This window comes from Stenella coeruleoalba (genome assembly GCF_951394435.1).
Source record: "Stenella coeruleoalba genome assembly, chromosome: 19".
NCBI lineage: Eukaryota > Metazoa > Chordata > Mammalia > Artiodactyla > Delphinidae > Stenella > Stenella coeruleoalba.
Window position 1 is genome coordinate 43,212,080 of NC_137165.1, and position 10,295 is coordinate 43,222,374.

Here is a 10,295-nt window from a genome sequence, read left to right on the forward strand (position 1 = left end):
GAGGGATGAGTCAGGAGGGAATTCCAAGCAGAGGGAATGGGAGGGAAAGGCGAGGATCCGTGAGGGGACAGCTGCCTGATGTGAGGCCAAACCAGGGCATGGGGCTTAGTGGGAAAGGGCAGGGCTTGGAAGTCAGCAGACGTTTTCAAGCTAGGAAATGAACTGTTTAGATAGATCCTTCCCATTGGGCAGTGGAGCAGAGGGGTTGTGGCCAGAGGAGGGAACGCCAGGTAGGAGGCAGGGCTGGTCCAGGTTAAAGGCCTTGAGATGGTAACTGAAGATGGGAGAATGGGAGCTGGAAAGTGTGTGTGTGTGTGTGTGTGTGTGTGTGTGTGTGTGTGTGTGTGTGTGTGTGTGTGTGTGTGTGTGTGTGTGTGTGTGTGTCTGTCTGTCTGTACCGGGGCAGCCATGGCCTGCAGCCAGGGCGGGATGGGGACAGGCAGACCCTGAGGGGCCAAGGGGCTGCCCCACCACCCACTGGCTGAGAAGAGCTTCTGGGGCCAGGGCTGACCTCCCTCCTGCCCTCCTCTTCACTGCTCGGCGGCCAGCACCTAGTGCTGTTTCACGGCCTCATTCTTCCCCCTAGAGGCTCGTGGAAGCACAGCCACTTTGAGTGAGTGGGTTTCTGGCTTGAAGGTCTCCTTGGTCCCCAGAGTTGGGAGGTCAAGCCCTTGGTCCTCCTCAGGCAGGCATGTAAGCCCTTTTAGGAGCTGCGGGGGGGGAAAAAAAAAAACCCTAACCAAGACGCATTAAAGGCAGTGTTAGGGACCATGCTGTCCTGCTTGGAAGGTGGGGAGAGGCTCTCTCACCAAAGTGCACCATCTACAGAGTCAGACCCACTGTGGTCCTAGTCTGGCTGCCCCGTCACGAGCTGTGACCTTGAGCAAGTGGTTTCACCTCGCTAAGCCTTAAGTTCCTCATCAGTAAAACAGAAATAAGGCCACCCATCTCAGAGGCGGTCAGACTGTGATCATCAGCCTGATCATATAATTAATTGTCAAAATCAAGCTTGCTGTTTACCCGGGCAAGCCAGAAAATATGTATGGTCACCTGAGTGAAGATGGATATAAAAGTGATTTAAGTGCTGTTAAGCCCTGTGTGTGTATGTGCAGATGCCAAGAAGAGGGGTTCAAACTCTGACTTCACCGGCCCTTATTTCCTGGGCAGGGGTCTGCCCTCCAGACAGCATCAGAGAGACCCTGTCCCGTCCATTTCCCTGATTGACTGTTTCACTCACCTCGGACCCTGCCAACCCAAGATGTTCACTCCAGAGAAGTGGGAGGTGTGGACCTGGAGCTCAGCTGAGGGCCGGCTCCCCAGCTGGAGGGTATCTGCAGGGGCAGGGGCTGTCCCTAGCCGCGGGCTGAGGGTTGGCCCAACACTTTCTCTGCACCAAGATCATGACTCTGGGCAAACTGTTTACCAGAACAGCAAAGGGCCTATTTATAGCCTCAGCTGCTCCTTTCTCTGGGTCACGGGTTGGGGGCAGGGTGGCTCCTCAGAGCAAGGGTGGCAGTCGGGCTGAGGGAACCTGCTCTGCCCAGCTGCCACTGCCCAGACCCCTGGATCCCTCCCCATGGCAGGGGAGACCTTCCCCTTCACCTCCTCCACCCTGCGCTCTCTCCGCCTGAAGCGGGAGTGGCTGGAATGGGAGGACCGGCGGCGGGCTGCAGCCCAGCAGTACCAGAGCCAAAGGTGCCCCTCGAGTTCCCGGACCCAACTCACTCGGCCGCGCCGCTCCTGCCGGGACCCAGCTGTGCACAATGCCCTGTTCTCCGGTGACCTGCAACAGATCCAAGCCCTGTTCCAAGATGAAGGCGCTGCCAACATGATTGTGGAGACAGTGAGCAACCAGCTGGCCTGGTCAGCTGAACAGGGTAGGGAGCACCCGGTGGGGGCAGAAGAGGAGGGAGAGGGAGGAGGGGAGGGTGGGGGGGGAGCCTGGGCCCCATCGCCCCCCTCCAGACCATAGACTAGACCATCCCTTCCCACTGCCGATTCCAGTTCCCTCCTAAACAGAGATGAGGCATGCTTAGTGATTTGTATGTCTTTTCAGATTTCAAGTTATAGTGACATGTTATATGACTTCCACAGGAACACAGTTGTAGTCGAATGCAATCGTTTCTCTGAATGTATCTCCACGCGTGAATATTTTTTCTTTCATAGAATGAAATTATACTCCAGATGCTATTTATAGCCTGTTTTTTTCATGTAACATCTTTCTATGTCAATAACCATAAGTCCACATAATTTTTTTTTTTTGGCCATGCCGCGCGGCTTGCGGGATCTCTGTTCCCCAACCAGGGATTGAACCTGGGCCCTCGGTACTGGACGCTCAGGGTCCTAACCACTGAACTGCCAGGGAATTCCCCACGTAATAATTTAAATAGGTGCATGAATTCTATTGTATGGGTGTGCCATGATTTATAGAACTAGTCCCCAAATAGATTGGTTAGATTAGGCTTCTTTTTTGTTTTATTTATTTATTGCTAAAAATATTTATTATTTATCTATTTAGGCTGCACCTGGTCTTAGTTTTGGCATGCAGACTTCTTAGCTGAGGCATCCGAACTCTTAGTTGCGGCATGCGTGCAGGATCTAGTACCCCAACGAGGGATCGAACCCAGGCCCCCTGCATTGGGAGCATGGAGTCTTACCCCCTGGACCACCAGGGAAGTCCCTAGGTTTCCTTTTTAAAAAAAACTATTTTAAATAACAGTATGACCAACATCTTTGTGTACTTGTTCAATGATCTTCCTTAGGATCTATTCTGACCAGAAGGTTTGTCCATGTAAACCAAATGATTGCTCTGTTCTTAGGCAGGAGAAAAGAAACCACCCCCGCAAAAAAAAAAAAAAAAAAAAAGATTGACAGGAGATTGCCTCACACCCCACCCATGGATATGGGGGTTCAAAATCCTTGGAGAGCTTATGCTCTCACGGTCACCACCAGGCCAAATTCCTTCAACTGTTAGAGATGTGACCCCACCCAGGGCACCCTGGTCTCCTCTTCCAGCATGTCCACCATCTCCATCTCCCAAATGGAACTTGGCCTTAATTTCAATCCTAATAAAAAACAAAACATGCTTTACCCAAGATTTAGGAAACCCAGGGATTTACTTAGCTACAATGCAAACAACTGACAGCAGGATATTAGCCATCTGTGTCCTTCGAACAAGACCTTGGCGATTTCTACAATTCGGATTCAACACCAGTCCCGTGATCGACCCCTCTTCCCACTCTTCTTTTCTCTACCTCCATCTCTTATCCTCCCTCTCTGCCCTTCCCCCCATTTCCATGCCACCCTCCCCACCCCAGGAGCATCCTAGGACTTCTTCAGCTCTGCTCTGGCCACTCCCTGAGTCAGTTCCAGTCACTTCTGTGTGTAACTCCCTCCCCTCCCCAACACCAGCGCGCCCAAGTTAAAAGAGCCAAGGACTCCACCAGCAGCTCAAAGACCCAGAGGTTTCCCTAACAGGATTCACCCTCCTTAGCTGCCCTTGTGGTTTGAAAGAGCAATTAAGGGAATTCCCTGGCAGTCCAGTGGCTAGGACTCGGCTCTCCCACTGCCGGCGCCAGCGTTCGATCCCTGGTCGAGGAACTAAGATCCCACAAGCCTCTCAGTGTGGCCAAAAAAAGAAGGAAAAAAAAGAGCAATTAAATGTTTTTCCTATGACCCACGTATTACGTTTTGTTACAGACTGACAAACTTCTAAAAGGCTGTTCCAATTTACACTCTCAGCTGGGGCTTGAGCAAGCCCCTCTCCACAGGTACAGACGGGCACAGGGTTTGTGCTCAGCCAGGCGTACAGAGGGCACGGCAGCGTCAGTTGTACATGACAGCCTGCCCTGCCTGCCAGCCTCATACCCACCCCCCTTAACACTGCCTGCTCCCCCCAGGGTTCTGGGTGCTGACCCCCAAAGCCAAGCATACGACACCCCTCACCATCGCTGCTGCCCGAGGCCACACCGACTGCGCCCGCTACCTGATCCGGCGGGGAGCTGAGTTGGACGCCCGGGTTGGGGGCCGGGCCGCCTTGCATGAGGCCTGTGCCCGGGCCCAGTCCGACTGTGTGCGGTTGCTGCTGACCTTCGGCGCCAAGGTCAATGTGTTGTCTGAGGAAGGCACGACACCCTTGCACCTCTGCACAACCCCTGAGTCCTTACAGTAGGTGCCCAGGGGCTGAGATGGTTTGGGGAGGGGGTGTGTGGGTATGTGTGTGTGTCTCCAGCTCACATGCCAGAAACACATGTCCTCACAACGTCATGGGAGACAGGTCTCATTCTTTTTTTTTCTTTGAATTTTATTTTAGTTATTTTTTTATACAGCAGGTTCTTACTAGTTATCTATTTTATACGTATTAGTGTATACATGTCAATCCCAATCTCCCAATTCATACCACCACCACCCCCCCCCTCCCAGCCACTTTCCCCCCTTGGTGTCTGTACGTTTGTGCTCTACATCTGTGTCTCTATTTCTGCCCTGCGGACCAGTTCATCTGTACCATTTTTCCAGGTTCCACATATATGCGTTAATATACGATATTTGTTCTTCACTTTCTGACTTACTTCACTCTGTATGACAGTCTCTAGATCCATCCACGTCTCTACAAATGACCCAATTTCGTTCCTTTTCATGGCTGAGTAATATTCCATTGTATATATGTACCACATCTTTATCCATTCGTCTGTCGATGGGCATTTAGGTTGCTTCCATGACCTGGCTATTGTACATAGAGCTGCAATGAACGTTGGGGTGCATGTGTCTTTTTTTTTTTTTTTTTTTTTTGGCGGTACGCGGGCCTCTCACTGTTGTGGCCTCTCCCGTTGCGGAGCACAGGCTCCGGACGCGCAGGCTCAGCGGCCATGGCTCATGGGCCCAGCCGCTCCGCGGCATGTGGGATCTTCCCGGACCAGGGCACGAACCCGCGTCCCCTGCATCGGCAGGCGGACTCCCAGCCACTGCGCCACCAGGGAAGCCCCATCTTTTTGAATTATGGTTTTATTAGAGTATATGCCCAGTAGTGGGATTGCTGGGTCACATGGTTATTCTATTTTTAGTTAGTTAAGGAACCTCCATACTGTTCTCCATAGTGGCTGTATCAATTTACATTCCCACTAACAGTGCAAGAGGGTACCCTTTTCTCCACACCCTCTCCAGCATTTGTTGTTTGTACATTTTCTGATGATGCCCATTCTAACTGGTGTGAGGTGATACCTCATTGTAGTTTTGATTTGCATTTCTCTAATAATTCGTGTTGTCGAGCAGGTTTTCATGTGCTTCTTGGCCATCTGTATGTCTTCTCTGGAGAAATGTCTATTTAGGTCTTCTGCCCATTTTTGGATTGGGTTGTTTGTTTTTTTAATATTGAGCTGCATGAGCTGTTTTTATATTTTGGAGATTAATCCTTTGTGCATTGATTTGTTTGCAAATATTTTCTCCCATTCTGAGGGTTGTCTTTTTGTCTTGTAGTTTCCTTTGCTTTGCAAAAGCTTTTAAATTTCATTAGGTCCCATTTGTTTATTTTTGTTTTTATTTCCATTTCTCTAGGAGGTGGATTAAAAAAGACCTTGCTGTGATTTATGTCAGAGTGTTCTTCCTGTGTTTTCCTCTAAGAGTTTTATAGTGTCCAGTCTTACATTTAGGTCTCTAATCCATTTTGAGTTTATTTTTGTGTATGGTGTTAGGGAGTCACTCTTTTACATGTAGCTGTCCAGTTTTCCCAGCACCGCTTATTGAAGAGACTGTCTTTTCTCCATTGTATATCCTTGCCTTCTTTGTCATAGATTAGTTGACCATAGGTACATGGGTTTATTATCTCTGGGCTTTCTATCCTGAGACAGGTCTCATTCTATGGTGAAAAACCTGAGACTCAGAAAGGTTTAGTGACTTGTCCAAGGTCACATCAGCTAAGCCCAGTAGGCAGAAGCCCTGTTGCTTTTTGGAAAAACCCTGTCCCAACTGCAGTCTCCTATTCCCTGGGAACCCTCTGCAGCCACATTCCTAGCTATTTTGAGGTAGGCATCAAGAAAGATCTAGCCCAGTGTTTCCCAATCTTAGTGTGAAGGACGCTTCCTCTTCCCACCTTTTTAAGGTCAACAGTTTCTTGGCCACACCCTCCATGAAGGTATTTGCACTTTGACAAGTCAGGTCCACAGATAAGGCTGGCGGGGGCAAGGAATCAAGGGCTCCCGAAAGGCATTCCACAGCCCACGTGCTGGAATCTACCCATGTAGATCTAGATCAGTGATGGACCCAGAAATGATCCAAAATTCCCAGTCCTTTCTTGAGGTCTTACGGGCATGTGGTGCACCTTCCAGCACACTTGATCCTTTGAAGTGAACTGAGAATGGTCTCACTTCCTGGAACCCTACTGGGCGAGCTTCTTGGAGTTATTTAAATTTAGTATATAGAAACAGAAACGAGCCTATGATTAGAACTTACCGAGGTAATAAATTAAGTAGTGTGTGGCTGGCTGGCTGCTACTCAGAGCTTGGCCACTGAGCAAAGTGCCTACCAGACATGCGCACTGAAGGGAGCTGGGATGCTGGCCATTTTGGGGAAGGATACTTTTTCATCAGGGTTTCGATGGGGTTGATGGATCTGCTCCTGAGTTTCCAGTGGCTACCGTTCTGGCTTTTTAAATCACTGTTAGTTTAGTGCCATCATTAATTTAGTTTGCAGCGTGTTTGGTTTACCCCGAGGCGGTTAATGATGCATATTTGCCTCAACAGTGTTCTGACCTATGAAACACCTGTGAAACACGTGCTCCCTAAAACCTGGTTTTTGTTGTTTGGTTTTGTTTGTTTTCTCCAGGGGAAAGTGAAGTAAGTGGGACCCAAGTGCCTTCCTTTGCTGGAGTGGGTGTGGCTGGCTGAGAAAGGTGGTCTTCATGTTTGGAGAGAGGAAGAAAATACTAATTACGACTTTTTGTTTTGTTTTGTTTTTTACTAATTAGGACTTCTATTTCTGTTTTCTTTGGGGGTCACCCTCCTTAATTTTCTGTGCTTCACAGTGTACACATTAGTGGGTTTTCAAAACTTTCTGTGCTTTCAAAATGTTAGGAGAAGGGCTTCCCTGGTGGCGCAGTGGTTGGGAGTCCGCCTGCTGATGCGAGGGACACGGGTTCGTGCCCTGGTCCGGGGCGATCCCACATGCCGCGGAGCGGCTGGGCCCGTGAGCCATGGCCGCTGGGCCTGTGTGTCTGGAGCCTGTGCTCCGCGGCGGGAGGGGCCCCGGCAGTGAGAGGCCCGTGTACCGCAAAAATAAATAAATAAATAAAATAAAATAAAATAGGGCTAATAAAAAAAAATGTTAGGAGACCACTGACAAGTGATTCAGAACAAGGCCTTGGGGTCCCTATCTGATGGGGGAGTCAGGTTAGACTCTGGGAGGGACGGTCTGAGGCAGTGAGTATTAATTCCTCCGCAGTCACTAACTTGCTGTATGTCCTGGGCTGCACCACAACTTCTCTGGGCTGAAAACTGAAATGCTCCCAGTGACTTGGATGGGCCTTCCAGCTCTGCTCTCTGTCATGGGGCTTCTGTGAGTCTGGCGGTGGGCGCCAGGCTCGCTTGAGCCAAGAGAGGTGGGAAGAAGGGGTCAGGGATGACAGCAGGCTGAGGGGGTCCCAGGCCAGGCCTGGTCCCTCAGGATTTGCCTCAAGGGCCTTGTACCCTGCCTCCAGGTGCGCCAAGCAGCTGCTGGAGGCGGGAGCAACCGTGAACTTGGCGGTACAGGACAGCGAGGTGACGCCCCTGCACGTGGCGGCGGCACGAGGCCTGGAGCAGCACGTGGCTCTCTACCTGGAGCACGGCGCCGACGTGAACCTGCGCACCAGCCAGGGCGAGACGGCCCTGAACGCCGCGTGCGCGGGGGCCGAGGGCCCGGGCAGCAGGCGGCAGCACCAGGCCGCTGTGCGCCGGCTCCTGGAAGCCGGGTCAGATGCCCGGGCGGCAGGGCGCAAACGCCACACGCCGCTGCACAACGCCTGTGCCAACGGCTGCGGGGGCCTGGCTGAGCTGCTGCTGCACCACGGGGCCTGCGCTGCAGTTCCCAATGGGGCGGGCGAAACGCCCATGGACTGCGCGCTGCAGGCCGTCCAGGACGCCCCCAACTGGGAGCCCGAGATCCTCTTTGCTGCCCTGCTGGACTATGGGGCCCAGCCTGCGCGCCCTGAGGTGAGCAGGGAGGGCCTGTGAAAGAAGACTCCTGACGGGCGGGGTATGCCTGGAGCTGGAATTGCCCAGCCTCCAGGAAGAGAGGCTAAGAGACAGAGAGCCCGCTCTCTGGGCCAGAGATCTGTCCGCCTCTTGGGAAGGACCAGTGAGGGCTATGGGAGAGGGTGTCTAAGGGAGAAAAACAACCCCCAAGGAAACTGGCTGGGGCCAGGAGGTTGGAGCACACTTGAAGGTAGGGTAAACTGAGGCTAGAAAAGGATGAGGAGGGACTCAGATCTTGGCCTCTCAAATTCGGATGTGAGACTTCCCTGGGAGTCCAGTGGTTAAGCCGCTGCGCTTCCACTGCAGGGGTCACGGATTCGATTCCTGGTCGGGAAACTAAGATCCTGCATGGCACCGTGGGCAGGCAAAAAAAGAACAGATTTGGATGTGAGTGGGGCTTTGGCCCAGGCTGGTTGGTAGAGGCATGGTACCCCTGAGACCCTCTTTTGTTTTCTAGTCTGAGACTCCTTTTTTTTTTTTTTTTTTTTTTTGTTGTTGTTGTTGTTGTACGTGGGCCTCTCACTGCTGCGTCCTCTCAAGTTGCGGAGCACAGGCTCCGGACGCGCAGGCTCAGCGGCCATGGCTCACGAGCCCAGCCTCTCCGCGGCATGTGGGATCTTCCCGGACTGGGGCACGAACCCGTGTCCCCTGCATTGGCAGGCGGACTCTCAACCACTTGCGCCACCAGGGAAGCCCTGAGACTCTCTTTTGATTTCTAGATGCTGAGACACTGTGCCAACTTCCCTCGAGCCCTGGAAGTCCTGCTTAATGCCTACCCTTGTGTTCCATCCTGTGATACCTGGGTTGAGGCAGTGCTTCCAGAGCTGTGGCAGGTAAGTCCGCCCCATGAGCACAGCTCCTTCCTGGGCTCTGGGGGAGATGGAGAGGAAGGATGAGCCCCAGGCCTGTCCCTCCAGGGTGGGCTTCCTGGAGGCAGGAGCAAGAGGGACTCTGGGTGGGAGGAGGATGGGCAGAGTGAAACCTCTGGGTTCCAGGGTCCCCTGCCCCCGGAAGCTCAGGACAACCTTTAATTGCACACAACTCTCTAGCCTCTCTCTTACCTGCATCAGTATAGACATTTATCAGGCATCTCTGACTGAGTGGGCACTGTGCCAGTATCTTTGGAGTGGGGGTGGGTGCAGACATGGCTGAGACCCTGCTCTGCAGTGTGGTCCCAGCTCCCATGACCCCTGCAGGGCCTTTGCTTCTGAATCTGAGTCCTTCAAGATGAGCCAAACGCCCAGGTGGGTGCAGGTTGCAAAATCCCAGGGCCCCACCACTAGGTCACCCCCAGATGGAAGGGCAAAGTCAGGGCGTTGGGCCATCTGACCCTGTTCCACTCCCCATCCAGGAGCACGAAGCCTTCTACAGCTCGGCCCTGTGCATGGTCAATCAGCCGAGGCGGCTGCAGCACCTGGCCCGGCTGGCCATCCGTGCTCAGCTGGGTAGCCGCTGCCGACAGGCTGCCGCCCGCCTCCCCCTGCCCCCGCTCCTCAGGGACTACCTGCTGCTGCGTGTGGAGGGGTGTATCCAGTGAGCCCCGTGCCCAGCTGCTCCCAGAGCTTGTCCTGCCCCCTCCGTCAGTTGCCCCCGCAACCCTGGAGGACCAGTCCCTGGCTTCTTATCCACACTCTGCATGTCCGCTGGGGCCAGCTCATCCCTCTACTGGCTTCTTGAGCCACCCGCTGACCTCCAGCTCGACCTGAACTTCAGCTCCTCTCTCCCATGGGAAGGTCTGCAGACTCAGCCTTTGTCCGCATCTTCCTCCTTCGCCTAAGTGGATGATGGCCCCTCCATCCAGGCGGGCCCCAAGCCGGGAGGAAGTGATCCTCGTTGTCCCGAGACCTGCTACCCATGTACCTGTTCAGACTCCTAAAGAGTGACAGCCTCTGCCTCTAGCAGTGCTGCCAATGCCCGTCCTGCTTTTGTCCCTTCAAGGGAGGACTTCACTGACTGGTCTTGAAACCCACGCCGTGCAAGGATGTTGGGACGATCTTTGGGAATCAGAACTCTGATGATGCCCTTCAGTGGCTCCACACCACCTTCAGGCTAAAATAAAAACTTAACAAGGCA

General features: G+C 52.9%; 1 protein-coding gene across 1 annotated transcript; it reads left to right on the top strand.

Annotated features, from left to right (window-relative positions):
- The first annotated feature begins 1,459 nt into the window (after nucleotides 1-1,459).
- On the top strand, nucleotides 1,460-10,015 carry ASB16 (ankyrin repeat and SOCS box containing 16). The gene is made up of 5 exons (XM_079905717.1): nucleotides 1,460-1,877; nucleotides 3,900-4,167; nucleotides 7,688-8,180; nucleotides 8,942-9,055; nucleotides 9,574-10,015. The coding sequence occupies exons 1-5, from the start codon at nucleotides 1,577-1,579 to the stop codon at nucleotides 9,757-9,759; spliced, it is 1,362 nt and encodes a 453-aa protein (XP_079761843.1). The 5' UTR covers nucleotides 1,460-1,576; the 3' UTR covers nucleotides 9,760-10,015.
- Nucleotides 10,016-10,295: the final 280 nt, after the last annotated feature.